Below are 20,649 nucleotides of genomic sequence, written 5' to 3' on the forward strand. Positions count from 1 at the left end.
GCCTGGCTGCTGTGCCCCAACGGTGGCAGCCAGGCGTTGGCTTTTACTTGCTCCTTGCCTTCCTCTTCCTTTCCCCCAACAGCTCCTGCCATCCCTTGCCATTCCTTTCTTTGTGGGCAAACTCTGGCAAAGTGCCCTGGCTGTTGGCAGAGATAACATCTCTTGGCGCTCTTTCCCTCCTTTTTCCGCCCTTCACTGGGATTTGAAACTGCGCGCGCCCGCGCTGTTCCAACTTCCATCGGCTCTGCCGGCGGGAAAGGTGGCTCTGGAATGTCTGGAATGCGGAACTCCCTCCAACGGTCTCCTTTCCCTTCCCGCTTTTCCATAGCCCTCGCCTCCTGGCGCGCTCCTATGGCCAGCGCAGATTTGGTTAACTGGTCCATAGACTCCGCCCTGGGGCCCCGGGAAAGCTCATCTTTGACGGTTGAAGAAAGCCCCTCTTCGAAAAGCATTTGGATGGGCTCCGCCGATAGGTCCCACCCCAATTTGTGAATCAACATGGTAAATTCAGTCCAGTACTCACGGACAGATCTGCTTCCTTGCTGGCAAGCCATTAACTGCCTTCGCACCACCCCCTGCTCAATATCGCTGGAAAACATCAGGTCCATGGCACGAAAAAACTTCCTCGTGTCCTTTAAGATCTCATTATTCGCTGCCATCAGGGGTCTAACCCAATCTTTCGCCCCGGATTCGAGATGGCCAATCACATACGCCACTCGCGATTCCTCATCGGGGAAGTCATCAAACTGCAAGTTTAGAGCGTATTGCATCTCTGTTCTAAAGGCATGATAGTTCCTGGGATCCCCCCCGAATTTCTGCACCAATCCTGGCACCTTTCTGGCGAGCGGGGTGGTTTTCTCCTTTCCCTTTTCTGCATCCTGAGCCCTCCTCTCCTCAAGCCTCGCCGTTTGCAGTGCCAACTGGATCTCCAACGCCCTGTACCTTTCTTCCAGGCTTGGACCTCCTCCAGCTGCTCCTGCTCCCCCGGTTCCGGCTGGATTGCTCATGATGCTTCTCCCTGCACAAGCTGGCTTTCGGAGACTTTCGGATTGCTGTGATGGGACGATGAGCTGCTTGTGCGTAAAATGCAAGTCCCTCAGAGTTTGATCAGGCTTTCAAACCTCTGCCTGTGACGGAGCCCCTCCAGCATGGCTGCGTCAATCACTAGTAGAATCCGAAAGTGGCTGCTTTCGGAAACGTTTCCAACATAAAAGCTCCTTAACGGAAACACGTCGTCTGGCCTCTCGGCGTGACAGTTTCCGTCGAGGTGTGGGTGTCCCTATAGGAGGTCCTGAGACCTCCCCACTGGTTTCGCTTGAAGCGTCTCTGAGCCATCCCTCCGACTCACTTTCCCTTGGAGTTCTTGCTCGCCCTCTACTGGTTCCCTCTTCCGCTGCTACTGCTCTCTCACCCTCAGTGAGCCTTTGCGCCTCCGGCGCTTTAGATGTCAGTTCCCTGACACCGACCTGCAGTGTCTACACTGAAAATACCCCAAAATCTGTAGTACCCCCTGTGGCTTGGTTCCAGATTTCATATATTTCAAGACAGGAAAGCTTCCCTGCTGCCATCTATATTTTCTTTTTTATATATAACAGGCTGGCTGGGGCTGATGGGAATTGCCCAAATCATCTGGAGGGTAACAGATTGGGAAAGGCTGCCCTACTATAGTACAGAACTGACCAAAGTTGTCCATTAAATAGAGCCAACTCCCCATTTACGTGGGGGTTGCATTCTGAGGCACTGCATACATTGGTGGGATGTGTGTAAGCCCACGCCGTTCCGCACCCGACTGCTTCTGGGGCCAAAAATGGTGCATGTGTCAGTGGTCACATGTGGCTCGAACACGTGCAGATGGTGGATTGCATGTATTCCACCTCAATCATCAGTCTGGCCGTTTGATGTACTTGGATTGAGGTGGTCTGACTTTGGTTCCTCTCTAACTTTCCTGCTCCTGTCTGCTCATTCTCTGCACAAAGACTGGGGGACACACATGAGCCTGTTTTTTTGCCCTGCTCCCAGTTCAGCAAATGTATAGCATAAATTTGTGGTCGTCATCTTCCAATGCAACCATAAATCTATTTAGAGATTTTTTACTACTGGAGGGTAGAAGGGTCTTGTTGTCATAACAGCTAAAGAAAAATGTGGATAGAGCTGGAAGCAGATGGCATGTATAAATAGACAATGAGCTAAAGTAAAACATGCGAAGACAAATGAACTGCTGTTTCTCTGCACTCTCAGACTGGCCACACTGAATCTGTGCCAAAATCAGCTGGCTATTCTTTGCTGTTTCTTGACAAAATCAAAGCTGTGTCCAGATATAGTGCTTTAATCCAAATTACATTAAAAGACACAGACATTGAGCTGTAACCATCCCTTCCCTCAAGGTTTTAGAGAGACTTTTGAGCTTAGCAGAAGAGCTTAATAGTGCCAGCTACTTTAGTGTTAAGTGTCAATTAGTGGCACACAGGCAGGTAGGTTTAACTGGATTTTTACAGTTGCATATGCTCTTCATACAGATTGTCTTCCACCTGAAATGTCCAGACCACTATAACAAAATAATTGGATAGTAAATGGACTATATTCTAAGACTCTGAATTTAAAATTCAGGTTAATGCTTTGAAAACAATGATTTTAAGCAAAAATTATATACAGTCTATATTAATCTGGAAAACTCTTAAGTCGATTTTCACTGTGAATGTTCTTTAAAAAAAAAGCAAAGAATTTAATCCATCAGAATTCAATCCAGTTTCTAAATCTCATTAGAGTCAAACACATGCCTGAATTCATCCTGCTCAAAATCAATGGGACTCAGAAGGTAAGACTGCAGTCCTAACCCCACTTATCTGGGAATAAGCCACACTGAGTTCAGTAGAGCTTACTTCTGAGTAGACATGTTAAGGATTGCACTGTAAGTCCACAAAGGTCATAATTTTTTTCTAATCCTTTTTTTGATAATGCATTATTGGGTTGGGTCACTGATGGCACATCAGTGGCTAAAAATCTGGACATTTCTCTCTGAACTGCCTAGGATTGTTCTTATTCACCTAAACTAATAATAATTTGACTAAACCATTCCAAGGTAGTCTTGCTGGTACTGCCTTTAAAGAAAAGTCAAGAAAAGAGGTTTAAAGACTCTCTCGAGGCAGTTTAAAAATGTAGTTTACACACCAACAATTGGGAAACACTTGCCTGCAAGCACTCCAATTGGAGAACAGCCTTTACCAAAGGTGTCATGGGCTTTGAAGATGCTTGAACACAGGACGCAAGGGAGAGACGTGCTAAGAGGAAGGCATGCTTGGCAAATCCACACCATGATCAACTCCCACCCAGAAACCAATCTCCCCACTGTGGAAGGACATGTGAATCCAGAATTGGCTTCCACAGTCACTTACAGACTCATTGTTAAAACCATGTTTATGGAAGACAATCTTACTTGGCTACGAGTGATCGCCAAAGAAGAAGAAGAAGAAGCCCTTAAAAAACACCAACTGCTACATAGAAACATGAAAGCTGGAGTAGGTAGTACATGTTCAACCTTTAAACTCTTTTAAAAGTTAGAAGATACCATTGGTGACTAATGATTCTTACTGATACTAACGTTTGACGTTTGCACAATTTGTTTCCACACAGCAGTGAAGATGGATGGGCTCTGTTGAATGTGATGAAGGGAATGGGGAAGTATTAAAAATTGCCGTGTGAGAGCTACAAAGGGCTGCTTCAACCAGGCAACATTTGGGCAATTGTTGCATAAACACATGGAGTTACAGTGTTGAAAGTCTAAGTGCCATAGGCTGCCATCCTATGCACGCTTACATCAGAGTAAGTCCCATTGGACTCAATAGGCTTTACTTCTGGGTTGGCATGAATTTCACTATTTAGTTTTACAACAGGTTGCTTGTGCCACAGTCTTCTGAGGGAGAAGTAAAAAGGTTGACCACAAGGGAGCACTCAATGCAAAAGGATTTGCTTCTAGTATCTCCATAGTAGAACAAAGGTAAAGAAGACAAGCAGCAATTCATAAGCATTGAAGACCCTTATGCTCTTCTCGTGAAGATGGCAACAGTCTTTAGATTGGGGGTGTGGAATATGTGGCTATCCAGATGTTGCTTGACCACAACTCCCAGCATTGCTGACCATTCTGAGCAGGAGTGGAGGGAATTGGAAACCAACAAATGAGAAGGTTCACAGTTTCCCCACCCCTGATCTAAATGCAGAAATGTACCTTGAATTTGAGTGTTGTCTATGTCTACAGTGGGGGTGGCTAACCTGTGGACCAGATATGACCCCGCAAGCTACAGGAAGAGACCCACCAGCCCCCACAGCTTTATTTCCTAATATCAGTACTGTAGTGCTGAACAGTGAGCTCAGGAGATAGAACTGCCTTCTCTTTAGAAATTAAAAGGCAGCACCCACCCAAGCATTGCTCCTGGAAAAACTCTCAACCATTTGGTCTGGTGCCTCATACTGGATCCAGCTTCAGTCTGTTGGCTCTCATCCAGTCCCTTACCGAGACAAGACAACGGTCCAGCACATCCGCTGCCTCACCTGAAGATGTAAAGCAGAAGTAGGCTGAAGAGCACTTCCCAAGCATCACCCTCTGGAAACGACCATCTAAGTAGGACCAGAACCATCATAAAGTGGTGCCACCCACCGCCAACTAGGACAGCTGCTCCCGAAGAATACCATAGTCGATGGCAGTAATGAGACACTGCAAGCTTTGGACTTGCTCACATGCAGCTCCTTGCAGCCACACCAGAGAAGAGTGGAAGCTTTTGCTTCTGATTTTCTACAACTCAGCATGTCATCCAGATCCCAGACAGTGAACCGCTCTGATTATTCTGTGAACCGCCCTGAGACCTGCCGAGTATAGGGAGGGTATATAAATTCAATTTCTTATTCTTATTAATGGTAACTGGTTTGTTTGAAACAAGCAATAATTAAGATTAAGCACAGTTTGTTGATTTTGCATGATGTAAGCAAACTGTCAAAACCCCTTCAGCTGCAACCACACTGAGCTATCAGTGGTGTCCAAAGTCTCAACAAATGAAACTGATTTGTAAAAAGGTTACACGGAAAAAATATGAGAGACATTACACATACTTCTGTAAAACAAGAAAATCTTTAATAAACAAAAAACTAAAAAAGAGGGCCACATTTGATGAAATGAAGGGCTGTGAGAGCCGAAAGAAGGGCCAACCAAAGTTGTTGAGCTTTTTTAAGGATTTTACTCCAGGAGATTAAGGGCCTGGCGGGCCGAATTAGGCCCCCGAAACGGATTTTGGACATGCCTGTGTGTGACACCCAAAGTAGATCACCTGAATGATCTTTCATATTCCAGTTCAGATTTTCACTTAGGTTCTCATTATTTCAGTTGGCTTAAATTTAGAAGATAAATTTAGACTGTAATCTGAGATTGAAAACAGTTTGAGTTCATGTTTTTACAAGCAAGTAGTGTCTTGCTTTCCCCCCTCATGTAAATAGTAGGTGCTCAAGATAACTATTATTTTAGTCCTATATTTGGAAAGAACTGATTTCACTATAACAATTTAAATTTATAACAACACTGCTACCTAGGCTGGTCTCTAAAGATATTAGAAGTTTGCAATGGAGACGAAACAATGTAGTGGGGCTGCAGCAAGAATTGCATCATAGCAAGAGCGTTCCTGAGACATTATTAGTGTGTAGTGAGAAATGTGCATAGTAATAACATGTTCACTGTGTTAGTACAAGTAGATTTAAAAAATCGTATTGTATGATTTTGTTTCTGCTTCATGAATGAATCTATCATTATGGACTGTATGGACTCTACATGGTAGCCAACTCTTTGTTAGTCCTAGGCAGATTTTTGTAAATGGCACGTTAAGATGATGCCGTCAGCCCATTAAGAGGATCCAAGAGATGCCCACTGCCCCCTTTGGACATTAATTTATCATGTTATCCAGATATGGTGTCAGCATATCCTCAGGACTTAGTGGATATTCCTGCCATGTGCATGGTGAGGCAACAAGAAGGGTAGATAGAGAACTTCATACATCATCGTTCCCTTTACATTTCCAAGAGTCTCTTCTGCTGAGAATTCAGAGATCTAGCTCAGTAAAGAATTAACAGTAAAGCCAATAAGACTCAAAGGTGCGCATGACACTTTAGCAAAAACATTAGGGTATTTTTTAATTGTTGCCCAATTTTGTTATACACTGAGAATACTGAGAGCTTTTCTTGAAAGGCAGGATATAAGTATTCTAATAAAAACAATACTTTGTTTTTAAAATAACATCAGATAAACACATTTACAAACCCAAATAAAAAAATTTAGTATGTTGTTTCAGCATAGGATGATGGAACTGTGGTTTGAATAAGTTACACAACTAGAACTCTTGCTAATTTTCCCACCTAATCAGGAAGAATAGTTCAACCCCAGTAATTGGAAATGAATCATTTGCTTCCGTTCTTCCATTAGATCTTGTGACAATGCACCTTTAGAAAGTAGTTCAATATCCTGCTTGGTGCAGGGGTGGAGCAAGTTTTTCAAGGAAGCTTATTGCAACAGAGGTTCCCGGACTTGTTGAGCAATAGCCCTGAAAGCTGTAGGTGAAGCCCAGGGAGGGAAACATAAACCCTGAAAGTTGTATTTGGAGTGTTTTAGGGCCAAGAACAATTAATTTTTGTTAATAATACTGCTTTTTAAAAAAGTGTGCATAAACTGAACACACTATTTGATGGAACGTAGCTATGTCTCTATGCTAATTTCCTGCCCAAAACTATCCCTGCACCCCATGCTGTATCTGATAGTCTCCTGGCAACAAAAGTTCATGACACAATAAATTAGTTTCTTCTTTAAACTGCCACTTGGCTCTTTTTTAAAAGCATCCTTGTAACTCTCTATGAAACCTCTTCTAGTTTTCATTATCCTTCTTGAACATTTTCCTGCCCAATATTGAATACAATGTTGAATAAATATGCAGTCTCAACACAGCAAACATAAATCCCTATGTACCTACTTCAATCAGATAGCAGGAACTGGTACCTAGTTTGCATGTAGAGAGCTTGCCAAGTTTAGAATTCTACTGCCAGCTACTTGGTAGCCAGTGTCCATAATTTCTTGTGACCCAATGGTGTGTTCCTACTAGGGATGTGAATGATGTTTGTATTTTTCAAAATTACCTATGAAATATTACAAAATTTGTTATTTTGTGTACACATTGAGCAAGATTCCGTGAATGTTTGTTGGATTATGATGCGTTGGTTCATATTATTTTCAAAAAGAAATAAAATGGGGGGGGACGACCTTTTTTTTGTAATAATCAATCCTGCTACATTACTGTCACTTAATGCAAGTCATATCCTTTCCAAATGCACATACATTGTATGTCTGTAGTAAAATTACACAAATCAAAATATGTTATCAGTTATGTGGCCCAAATACATGTTGCATAACACACATAATTTTTGAAAGCAGTTATGAAATTTGATGAAAGAGAATCCAAAGAGAATGAGCTGTGAAACAACATGGGCTCAGTAATTGGCAAAAAATGAAAAGTGGGAAAACATCACGAGTTACATCACTTGTCCCTACTCACTGTTTAGTTAGTTAATTAAAATCATGAATTCGCAACAAAAGGCTTGAAGAGATTTACAACAGAAAATAAATTAATAAAAATACCCCCAAATACTTCCCTAAATAATAATTAATCATCAATCAATAAATCAATAAATCAATAAATTAATTAAAAATAATAAAAATACCCGAACATAAACATGTTTAAGTAATGTTGCCATAAAACTTTATTACCCATTGTTGTAAATATATATTCTTACATTTCTATCCTTGGAAGGGAAAATTGTGCCCTGATTTAACAACAAAGACATGCCAAATGAATGAACTGTATGTTGCCCTTATGTGACACACTCATCCAATTGTTGGCACACCAGGGGATGGTATCTGTAACAGATTGTCCTGTTAGTCAAGTTCTTAGAATTGCTCCTCTTTTTTTAGAGCATCTGATCTAAGTTCATAAGAGGTGAAATGCAGTCTAGGTAACATAGCAATGCATTATCCTATTCTGCCTCTAAATACAAAAGCAAACAAATCCCAGATTACTTGTGTGTCCCCAGCTTGGTCTTTTTTCACGAAGCAGTATTAAATCTAAGTCTCTAGTCTAAGACAATCAATACATTTATAAGCTGACTGCTATATGTACAAACCCTCTGAAATTCAAGTTGAAATGGTTTAATAATTTGCTAGAGGGCTAATAACTAGCTGTTGTGTGTCCCCCGCTCTTGGAATTATTTTTACTGATCCCCGCCCCCTTGCAAACATGTTCATTCTGTCAATTAGGGGATGAATAAGATCCACAGATCTGATGCACGTTTGTGGCTTTTTTTAGAGAACCATTGGTATCAGTGTTAGAAACTGAGATATGAAAGCTAGGAGCTAAATGGCAGCTTAAACCTAGGTTATGGGTGCATTAATGGAATGTCTAGTTGTAATTTTTTATAACAAGAATACAAAGCTGAAAATGAGTGAACTGCAGCTAAAATATTATGTTCATTTTTCACATGGTCTAGTCCTTCCCCTGACCACCACCCTAATATTCTTAAGAGGATCTCTTCTCCAGTCTTCAGAGAGTAGCTGGAAGTGGGGAGGCAGAAAAAGGTCCCCCTTTCTTTCCACTCTGCAGTTTCAATCTGAAATCTTAGGTGCAGTACTGCACTCAGATCTCAGAAACTACTTGCGCTAATGAAATTCCCTGTTGTAAAATGCGACTAAAACAAAGGGCGTTTCAAACACTGATCAGTATGCCAAAGACACTCAGCTCTACATTTCTCTTTGTCATCTGAGTCTGGCATGGCTGTGAAGGTGCTGAGCTAGTGCCTGGATGGTCTGGGCGAAACCCAATAAACTACCGTATTTTTCGCTCCATAGGGCGCACCTAGTTTTTAGAGGAGGGAAGCACGAAAAAAATATTCTGAATCAAATGTTGCACTAAACTATTTAAAGCAGCAAAGCTGGCGGCTCCTGTCCGCTTTGCTGCTTTAAAGCGAGCATCAGAGGAGGGTAGGAAGGGGAACCATGGCTTATCTAAGTCCAGTTAATAATGAGCCTGATTTATGGCCATCGAGATTAGCCTGGCCTTCTCAGTGGAAATCTGGGGAGGCTGAGGTGGACTTTCCAGTGGTCAAAGTGTGCTTGTGTCTTCCTGCCCGGCATCTATTCTACTTCGAAGCAAGCCACGGAGGAAGTAAGGAAGCGGAGCCATGGATCCTCTGCTCGCAACTGCAGTGGATTCCCTCCACTTTGAAGCAGGAAAGTGGGAGATGAGCATACACGAGTGTAAGCTGCTCCCCTCCCACTTTGCTGCTTCAAAGGGAGCCCAGGAGGAGGGAATCCGCTGCCTTCGCTAGCAGAGGATCCATGGCCCCCTTCCTTCCCTCCTCCGTAGTTGCTTTAAAGCAGGAAAGTGGGAGAGGAGCCGCTTACACGGGTGTAAGTGGCTCCCCTCCCACTTTGCTGCTTCAAAGCAACTACGGAGGAGGGACGGACGGACGGAATCCCCTTCCCTCCCTCCTCCCCGGCTCAGGTCAGCAGCAGCGGCTCTTGCTGGCTTTACAATGAGCCGGAAGAGCTGCGCAGAGCGTGTCAGCAGCAGCGGTTCTTGCTGGCTTCGCTCCATAGGACGCACAGACATTTCCCCTTACTTTTTAGGGGGGGGGAGTGCGTCCTATGGAGCGAAAAATACGGTATATATAGTGGTGCCTTGGTTTAAGAACAGTCTTGTTTAAGAACGATTCGTTTTACGAACTCCACAAAACCGGAAATAGTGATCCATTTTGCAAACTTTACCTTGGTCTAAGAATGGAATCCAAACAGTGGAAGGGAACTGGCGGGGGAGGCCTCATTAGGGAAAGCGACTAAGAACGGTTTCAGTTTAAGAACAGACTTCCAGAACGGATTAAGTTTGTAAACCGAGGTACCACTGTATAGTTCCCAGATCCAGTGAATTGGTGTTCAGCTGGTTCTGAATGAGTCTGTTTACACAAACTGAATGTCAGCTCCGGCCAACAAGAGTTTGAAATGTAGTGTAACCAATTTCAGCTTACTAACAATTTATCCTTACTAATTTGCAGGAAAGCTTTGAGGATGCCTTTGAAAACATCCCCGTGTAAGTATGATTTTTTAAAAACCTCATTCTCCTAATAGAGATACTGGGAAGAAAGGCAGAAGTGAGAAGTATACATTTAAATTAAATGTAGTGTTATCCTTTCTGCTCTTTTTACATCACTTACTTCCAACACTGCTTCTCCTTAACTCCTCATGTTCGTGCTACTTGTTTCCTTCTGTATCTGCAGAACGTAGTTAACCTACTGCTTCTTCCCTATTTCGTCAGCTTATTATTGTAATGACTTTTAACTTAGGGCTTCTCAGCACGGTCCTAGTCTCTTTACATCTCAGCTTGTGGTTCAGAGAAGAGAGAACAAAAGTCACTCTATAGTGTCCATAGGTTTGCTTACCCCCTTTTAGGGGTGTGGCGGCCTTGTGGGATGGCCAACACCTCTGTCCCGCCGATGATACACGGCTGTTTGTTCGGGTCTGATCCTTGCCGGAGTGCGAGCTTTGGCTGACACTCCTGGCTTGAAATGCTGCTCCACATCAGCCTGCCGAATTGGCCAATGGCAGGGTGGCACGGAGGCTGGGGCTCTCCAGGGGCGGGCCTGAGAGAACAATCAGGCTTCCCTCAGGTCCGCTCCCAGGGGGTTTAACACAGCCTACGCCAGCCCCCGACACCCACTCCTGTAATTTTGCACTTACTCATTGAATTGACTTTGCTATGGCTGCAGTGGTCACTGTATTTTGGGGGCTGAATAGGAATTTGCCTATCAGGTGAATTGGCTATGCCCTGGAGGTTTTGCTTACCTTTTAGCAATCATCACAACTTCGGCAGTTTAGGCACTGGGTAACCTTAGTTTTAAGGGACGCAGGTGGCGCTGTGGGTTAAACCACAGAGCCTAGGGCTTGCTGATCAGAAGATTGGTGGTTCAAATCCCCGCAACACAGTGAGCTCCCGTTGCTCGGTCCCTGCTCCTGCCAACCTAGCAGTTCGAAAGCACGTCAAAGTGCAAGTAGATAAATAGGTACCGCTTCGGCGGGAAGGTAAATGGTGTTTCTGTGCGCTGCTCTGGTTCACCAGAAGCAGCTTAGTCATACTGGCCACATGGCCCGGAAGCTGTATGCAGGCTCCCTCGGCCAATAAAGCGAGATGAGCGCTGCAACCCCACAGTCGTTCGTGACTGGACCTAACAGTAAGGGGTCCCTTTACCTTTTAACCTTAGTTTTGGTTGAAAGGGTTGTTGTACTCTCGCTTTCCCCTCCAGAAACAGGTTATCCCCTTAAAGGGATTCCTGATGGAGTTGCTTCTGTCCATTTGCCCTTGCGGGGGCTTGGGCCTTAGTGCTCTTAGAGATGGCGATCCCTGTAGGGATCCTCCTATATGATCTAAGTCATAGGAATCCCCACTGCTGGGTTGACCCTGATGTCATTTCTAGCAGACGGGCCAGAAATAAATGCTTGCCCAGTGCCTATGCCAAACCACTTCATCTCTAGTCAATGAAGGTGTAGCCCGATTTGATCCCATTCAGCTGTGTGGTCTTGTTTATTTGGTAGTTCATCTAAAGGGCACATTTGTTATTGTTCACTTTTTTGAATTGCACATGAACCGTACGCTGCTCATGCTTCCTGCATGCTTATCCAATACAGCAAAATAACTGTGAGCGCAGTGCTGTCAGCTACAATATCAGATTTCCTTATGCATCACAGCCAATATGGCGATCAAATAAACACTGAAAATAATGTCATCATTGCTAGGATGTGTCTGTCTAATTAGTGCAGAAAGGTCTTTTAGAACAATATGTTTGTTAAAGATCTCAAGCTTGATGAGTTGTTCTGCCATACTTACACAACAATGCAAATTTACTCAAATTGCGCCATTGACCTTTGTGAGTCTTACCTACACCATCTAAACTGCATAAGATAGTGTTTTCCAGCTGATGTGCAGATGTCCATGTGCATATAAGTCCCACCTGCTTTTCGCAGCTTGTAGTCAAAAGTGAAATATTTTGACTCCACCTATTGCTGAGGTCCTGCATTAGTAAGGAAAGAGTAAGGAGAGCATAATGGCTGTAGATAAACTTCAAGTTGGTTGAGGGTAGACTCAGGCTTTTTCCAGCACTGTGGCTGCCTGCATGGTAGGTTCTTCCATCGTTACTATCAGGAACCCTTGAGGGAACACATTTATCAACATCCTACATACAGAATTGCAACTTAGGCCACAGCCTTTTCCTCATTTACCAGGGAGGACACCCTTTTGAATTCAATGTGGCTTACTTCCTCCCAGGTAAATGAGGAAAAGGCTGTGGCCCAAGTTGCAATTCTGTATGTAGGCAAAGTCCCTGGTTCCAGTCTCTTCTCAGGCATAAATGTAATAGGTGACCTTAAGCAAACCACTGTTCTTACAGCATGGGGATAATGCTGATCTCAGCTGATCTGGATGACTCAGCTGGGTGACTGTTGCATGGGAAAGATTGGTGGGCCCCCAAGACCGTGGGGCCCTAAGCTATAGCTTGTTTAGCTTATAAGTAAATCTGGCACTGGTTGTAAGCAGTGGCAGGGTGTTGTGGGGGGAGGGGCACCTCACTTCCCAACACCATGCTTTGATGCTACTTCACTGAGATTATGGTGCCAGCACAGTGGCAGAATTGGCTATGTCGACACTACACTGAGCTCTTGGAGTCTTGTCCCTTCCCCTTTCAATAAACAGCAGGGACATGCAGTGTTAGTAAGTCAGGGTAGCAACACAGCCCCAACTGCTCCACCCACTGCTACTGGTTGTAAGGATTATTGAGAGTGTATTTGAGGCACTTCATGCATGGAAAAGGTGCCATAAGATGCTAACTATTCAGCATTAAAATTTTCAATATCAGTGGCTTTGAATTGTTTTTTATTGCATCTATACATTAAGTAGAAATACAGATATATCACAAATATTTTTTTAAAAAAAATAGAATTTCTTGTAAAATCACAAAGTGCAGGTATGAAGAAACATTAGAAGTGCCTTTCCCTCTCCCTCTCCTTTCCTCATACTGAAGTTGGATATTCTTAATCCTTGATCCTACCCAAGCTGCTCTGTGTGGTATTATTGCAGAGATAGAAGCCAGAAGTGTTTAAGAAAGGTTAGCCTTTTAATCTCAAAACTGTGGTTAAAGTTTTCACTATTATCTCTTGATAAAGGAATCCATATTAAGGTGTACAAAATTAAAATACCATCAAGAATGTGGAGTACTGTTCCATTACTGGTTAAAGTATTTGATAAGCCAAGTTGTGTTTGCTAGTACTCAGGTTCTATGAGTATGTGTTTAGCTTTTCTGTGCTTGGATTTATATTAATAAATGTTTGTGTTTATGGGAGATCTGGATGTGCTGCAGTTTGTCTAACCACATGCATAAGCTGCAGACATCATAAAGAAAAGTGAAAAGAACCCATGTATTTCTTAATATTGTAACTGCATTTATATAACTGCTTTGATTTTATATATATATATTTATGTTGTGTGTACACATTTGACATTTGTGTTCCATGTTGTAAATCACCCTGTGATTGGCATCAGAATCTGCCTGTCCGGTGGATCCTGCTGCCTGAAGCGGTCTCCTCACCTTGCCTCATGGTTGGGCCAGCCCTGGCTAGAGAGTTCAAGCACAGGATCAGGAGTCTGAGACTAGGCAAAAGCTTTGAAGATGTCATGACAAAGGGCATGTTTTGTAATGCCACCCTTACTTGCTGCTTGCTTACTTTTTATAGCAACCACTTAACCCTTAGTAGCAATGGCCCCTGGGAGGACAACTGGGCTCAGCCCTCCACCTTTGTAAAGTGTTTCAAGGCTGCCCAATTTGCTTTGGTGGAGGCCACTTTCAGTAAGTGCTCCAACATATGCTGTTATTGGGATTTTCCTTCCACCCACGCTCAGTGATCCTGCTATAGGACCCCTTTCTTGGTCACATCACTCCTCTGCCTACAAGACATGTTATTCTGGTCAGCAAGAGTGAAGCTCACACAGAGAGACTTTGGCTTTGCTTCTTCTTAGCACATTCCTTCTCTGCCAGACTTTCCTTTCTTGCTCTAATCTCTCTTCCAGCCCCAACCAGCAAATCTAGAATCATAGAATTTTAGAGCTGGAAGGGTCATCTAGTCCAACCCCTTGCATTGCAGGGAAAATCTAGCTCCATCACAATTTTCCCCATTAATTACTTGCCACTCCTTTTTCCACCATGACTGCCAATGTGGTGCCACCACCATAACTTGCTACTGTTGTGGAGTGGGATGCAACTGCAACATGGGTTTACAGATTTGGGGCACTACCAAATAGCCTGGAAAGAAAAGCCAAGATGCATCTGCACATCTTTGAAGAGAGCACATTTTTGGACACGATCACGCGAGAACCTAAAATGCTTGTAATGCAGCTGAAGAATCTGGAGCTTGATAGCACTTGAACCAAATACTTAACACAGGGGTCAGCAAATTTTTTTCAGCAGGGGGCTGGTCCACTGTCCCTCAGACTTTGTGGGGGGCCGGACTATGTTTTTTTTTGGGGGGGGGGAATGAACAAATTCCTATGCCCCACAAATAACCCAGAGATGCATTTTAAATAAAAGGACACATTCTACTCATGTAAAAACACGCTGATTCCCAGACCGTCCGTGGGCTGAATTTAGAAGGCAATTGGGCTGGATCCGGCCCCTGGGCCTTAGTTTGCCTACCCATGACTTAACATGGCTTGTGGAGACTTCTAGAAAGCTCACTTGCTCTCTCTGTAGTTTCTTAGGAGAGCATGAAGCTCTTAATCCCAGGGTTTGAGCCCCATTCTGAGTGAGAGATTCCTGCATTGAAGGGGGTTGGGCTGGACTCTTGGGGTCCCTTCCAACTTCTATGATTCTATGATCAGTGGAAGAATATTTCATACTGTTGGCTTCTTCGAGTTTCCATGCCCTCTCTAACATTTCTCCTTAGATATCTGTTGTATTGCATGCTATATAGTTATCCATCTCACTATCATGGATCATACTTAACACCTACTTAAGAGAAATTCAAACATAAAGTATAACAGACTGAATTTCCAGTAAATAACTACCATTCTATACTTCTTGCTATACTATTTTTAGAACAGGCAATGAATTATTAAATAGCTCTGTTGTTTCTAGCGCTCTGTTCTGTTTAAATGCGGCGTAAAATAGCCTGGTTCTCCTTTTCATCAGATTTAAAACATTTAATGTTAACTGGAGCACAGAAATCTGGAGCACAAAAATCTTTTTCATCCTTCAAACACAAATCACTGAGTTGCATTTGGTCTTCATTTCCCCCTTTGTAGTTAGGCAGTGATGGATTAGAATTAGGCTGCAGCATAGATTGGGAAAATCTCCCAGCATCCTCTTCCTGCAGAGGCATCATCTAGCAGCATTGCTGTAGCTGCAGCTATTTCAACTGGCATTTCTTTTTAAATTGCAATATGGAGGGCTCCTGAGATGACAGCTGCTTCTGTGTGAACTTTTATGTCTTTTTCCTGCCTGATAACTAATTAATAAGAGCCTCGTGAGTATTGAGGAATAAAACAGAGGAAATGGGATATTATCTAGGTGTTTTTTTCTGCCTTGTCTGGCTCTTGACGGAAACAAAACGTGCCTGAGAGAGGCTTATCTTTCTGTAGCAACTGCAGTTATTCATCTAAAGTTATCTACTCATTTAATTCTGTGAGTATATCATGTCTTATCTATGCTAAGTGGTTACTACAATCGATGGCAAAAGTCAGGGCGTAATTACAATAATTTTATGGGGAAATTGCTTTATGAGGTTGTCTTAATAAAAATTTATTGCAGTCTGTAAAAAAAGGCAAGTTCATCATATCTGTGAACTCTTTCGTGGGAGAGATTAATATTCAGAATTATTTCAGAAGCGATTGGTTTTCCTTTCCATTCATAGGTTATTTCTAGCAGTTATCATTGTGTTTCTGCTGATGCCAATCTTATAGGTTGCAGAATACTGCAAGGTGTGTATAGCTGGATGAATGGCTGAAATTGTCACACCATTAAAAAAATAAATCGGAGCTATCTATCATGTATGAGATTTATTTTGATTCTCAGGGAACTAATAGCTTCCATTCTCTGGTGACTTTGGTGTTTAGTTTTAGTATAGCTGTTTATTTGTAATGCCATCGGGGGGGGGGGGGGAGAGAATAAGCCTGAAATGACTTTGCAGCAAATTTAGAAGGTGATTCACTACAATAAGATTCAGTTATAGTAAACTTAATATGAATTACTGTGAACTTGCAGGAAGCCATAGAAAAAGGATCATTTGGCCTTAATAAGGTGTCTGGATCTGGGCCAGCATTTGAATGACGCAGTCTTGGTACCAAAAACATCAGGCCAGATTGTGTTGACTTCTATGTAGGGTAACAGGATTTCCCCACCCCCACTCTCAATTTTAAAATGAGCTCAGCTGTAGGTACTTTCTTCCCAGCTCCAGCTGTTCATTAGTATAAAGTTGCATTAGTGGTGGTGGTTGTTTTTTTTACATCAATTACAATATTTACTTTTAAGACGCAGGAGTACTTGGTCTCAAGGCATGTGCAGGTCCCAACAGGATGGCTACAGTATTTTGAAAGAATAGTTTAAAAGGTTTGCTTTTTCTCCTCCTGGCAAAATAGAAAGGAGGCAATTTGGGAACAATCTCAAGCAAAAGTTTTGCAACAAAAAACAGAGCACAATTTATCATGGAGATACCTCCTGCTCAGTTCTCAGAGCATTTGTGTCGGCTGAAACTCTACCTAATGAAATGCTTTTATGCCACAAAAATTCTCTATGGATGTGCTTATTTTAATCCTTTCCTTTTGCTTTTTGTATTTTTTATATATTTTATTGACTTGTTAACAAAAAAGTGATTTTTTTTCTTAACTGGTGTACTGTATATTTAATTGGTGTACTGAAGATATATTGTTGTGATTGTATGATTATTACTACCACCTACTGACTGCTTCAGGTTGATAAGGGCTAGGCAGGGTTTCTGCAAAGAACCAAATCATCACTAAAGGAAGTGCCAAAGTAGTACTACTTTTATGTAGGCATGCTTGAGAAATCCAGTCTTTGTGAATTTCAGTATGGACTGACCTCATTCATGCCACCCAGACTCCTGTGCAGTTCTCAACTTACTTATCCACCTTGCTTTTTGCACTTTCAGAAGTGCAACTCTTGGATCAAAACAAAGTGCAGATACATCCTCTCAAGCAGCTATCATTAGTGTGGATGGGAAACAATGAGACAGAGTTCAGTTGAAAGCACTCCTATGGACAAACATGCACAGAAATGCACCTGGAAAAAATGGATCTATGCAATCCATATGCATATTAACACTCTGCCTTGGGCATATACAGCTTTGGGCATATATCAGGAGAAAAGCGGATTTTACAAACATACTCTAGGGTACCCTACTGCCAGGGATTGAACTGGGAGCCTTGGGTTTTTCTTGTTGCAATGTGTGGTAAGCCGCTGAACTGTATTTTGCAATAACAGCCTAAGCAGTTCAGTGTCCTCGGGCCATGGACCAACCAAACCATTGGGTTCCACTGCATCACCAGCCCTCTGGAATCAGTTAACCATCTAGTTAACCTGGCACCTAACGTATTGATGTTTAGGCAGCTCCTTTTTGTTTAAGAAGGCTTTCCCTGGAGTGTGAGCCAGTCATTTCAAAGAATACCAATTGTATAATTATTGCTTTTAGACTAGGCATCTTTTGTATTTTATCTTACTGCATTGATTGATTTGGCTGTAAAACAGTTGATAAATCTGATAAATAAATACATCACAGAGTTGTCATTATTCCCTCTCAACTCCCCCCCCCCCTTTCCAACGCTGTGGCAGTCTTAGTGTAGCAAAGCTGGGGTACTTTGTAGGGCTGATGTAAACCATGCTTTCTCAACCACAGTACCACCCCTTCAATATAAATATACTAATGATTTACAAACTAGCACTAGCAATACTATTGTTGTTGTTGTTGTTGTTGTTGGTTGTTTAGTCGTATCTGAGTCTTTGTGACCCTATGGACCAGATCAAACCAGGCACTCCTGTCTTCCACTGCCTCCCGCAGTTTGGTCAAACTCATGCTGGTAGCTTCGAGAAAACTGTCCAGCCATCTTGTCCTCTGTCGTCCCCTTCTCCTTGTGCCCTCCATCTTTCCCAACATCAGGGTCTTTTCCAGGGAGTCTTCTCTTCTCATGAGGTGGCCAAAGTATTGGAGCCTCAGCTTCCAGTGAGCACTCAGGGCTGATTTCCTTCAGAATGGATAGGTTTGATCTTTTTGCAATCCATGGGACTCTCAAGAGTCTCCTCCAGCACCATAATTCAAAAGCATCAATTCTTCGGCGATCAGCCTTCTTTATGGTCCAGCTCTCACCTACATACATCACTACTGGGAAAACCATAACTTTAACTATGCAGTACAGACCTTTGTTGGCAAGATTATGTATCTGCTTTTTAAGATGCTGTCTAGGTTTATTATCACTTCTTCCACAAGAAACAGGCGTCTTTTAATTTAGAAAGTAGATAATGAAGGCTATCCTGTATGTTTTCTGTTGCTTTGAGTTTTCAGTTTGCCAAAAGAGGTCATGAACAAGTTTCAGCAGCAGTGTGGAAAGTCCACTTACTTTGGTATTTAAAAAACCTGAGTATATCCAGCAATTGAGCTGTACCATGGCATTTGTCTGCTAGTTTGAATGCAATGTCAGTGGTCACTTAGGCATAGTGCACAATTCTAACTATTCTCCCAATCCTTCCATTAGGGCCACCAAGATGGATCTGAAGTGTTCTCTGGAAGAGTGCACCATGGCACTGAACTTATTTCTGAACAACAAATTCTCGGAAGCTCTGGAATTGCTTCGTCCCTGGTGAGGTTATTTTGTTTGCTAGAAGCAGTACAGGGAGATGCTATAAGGCATGCCATCTGTTTGCTGGAGATTAAGGCCTCTGAACAGAGTAGCTTTCATTATTTCTAGCTCTGTTCCCCTCCCCAAAGCAAGTCTTCTGCAAGTATTTCTTTAAACCCTCTAAAGTGACCTATTTTTGGTCAGTGGCTTTTAGTTCAAAATTTGAGGTGTAATAAGAGCCGTTGTCCATGTTAACTTGAAGAGGAAAAATGTGCAGACCCATTTGTAATTTTATCAGAACTATGTTGCAGAATAAGCATAATTATAGAAGAGATTTGAGGAGAATCATCTTATGTGTAGAATACATTGAAAGATGTATAGCATTTAAAAGTTACTTTTATGAAACATGTAATTTTGTGTTCGAAGAATACTAATTTTTTTTAGTGGAACTACCATTTTGATTGAAATGCCCATTTTATTTTATTTTTCAAAACAGGTCTAAAGGTAGCATGTACCATGCCCTAGGGTATAGTACTATTTTAGTTATGCAGGCTGCTATGACCTTTGAGCAACAGGATATCCAAATGGGAATCGCTACAATGAAAGAAGCTCTACAAACTTGCCAAAAGTAAGCATGAATAATTTTTTATTTGTTGAATGATAGGTATCGGAGGGTTGTGCAAAATCACATGTATGTTTTTTCTTAGCAAGTAACAGGAAAAAAACTAGTAATGAAAAGAGATGTAGAGAAAAGTTACTTTTTTGTAATTTTGATATGCACTTACTCAATAGAGAATATGATCCTGGTCCTTGCCATTTAGGATTACTAGAGCAGTACTCAATCAGAAGATCTCCAAAGTTAGTCCGGCTTGCAGTAAGCCCATTGAAATCCATGGGCGTGACTAAATTCAGTTCATTTTGGTGAATCTGGGAATAACTTAACTGGATAACTGTTGGATACGCATTATATAGTTTGGAATTGTGGTATTAGCCATAGTGTCAGCCTAACATTTAAAATGGTTGTGTAGTTAGTCTTGCAAAGAAGAGCTTAATCCTAACCATGCTTACTCAAATGTAAGTCCTGTTGAATTCAGTGGGGCTTACTCCCAGGTAAGTGTGGTTCGAATTGGAGCCTGAGTCATTTGTGATGTCAGAGGATGTTTGCAGTCTCAATGGCAGCCAGAGTCCACTATGTATGTATGTATGTATGTATGTGTATATATATATGTATATTCACACAGCCTCTGATGACTTTCATAGCTTTGTACAAGTTACCATTTCACTCAAGTCTCTTTCAGAGCCTTGTACCAGTTTTCCACTTGAAGTAATGAGCAAATCATTAAAATTCCAAAGTCCAGCACCTTTTGCTAAATTAAAAAACAGAAGCCATGTATTCACACTAAGAGGTTTGGATTTGGGCTAGATGAATTGACTTATTTTGGAGCCTGTGCTGGAAATAGACAGACTTCCTGACTGCTTCTGCAGTGGTTGCCTACAGAATATTATTATTAATATTATTTATTAAATTTCTATACCACCCTTCATCCAAGGATCACAGGGTTGGTTTACAATATGAAAATACAACAATACATTGGTAATTAGCCAAAGGCTTGGGAGAAGACGAATGTTTTTGCCTGGTGCCTAAAGATATGCAGACACCAGCAGAGCCACCACAAATAGGGGGCCACCACAG

General features: G+C 42.2%; 1 protein-coding gene across 3 annotated transcripts in view; it reads left to right on the forward strand.

Annotated features, from left to right (window-relative positions):
- The window catches only part of TTC39B (tetratricopeptide repeat domain 39B), a 63,071-nt gene that overhangs the window by 14,831 nt on the left and 27,591 nt on the right, over window positions 1-20,649 (forward strand). Inside the window, exons 2-4 of one of the 3 annotated variants that reach the window (XM_081894277.1) lie at window positions 10,131-10,160; window positions 18,873-18,977; window positions 19,453-19,584. In XM_081894277.1, the coding sequence (XP_081750403.1) occupies window positions 10,131-10,160; window positions 18,873-18,977; window positions 19,453-19,584 (267 nt within the window). Of the gene's footprint in view, window positions 1-10,125; window positions 10,161-15,502; window positions 15,793-18,872; window positions 18,978-19,452; window positions 19,585-20,649 lie in introns of those variants that run through there. The other 2 variants (XM_081894278.1, XM_081894279.1) reach the window with 2 other exon arrangements.

Source organism: Podarcis melisellensis, assembly GCF_964234715.1.
Source record: "Podarcis melisellensis genome assembly, chromosome: 17".
NCBI classification, from domain to species: Eukaryota; Metazoa; Chordata; class Lepidosauria; order Squamata; family Lacertidae; genus Podarcis; species Podarcis melisellensis.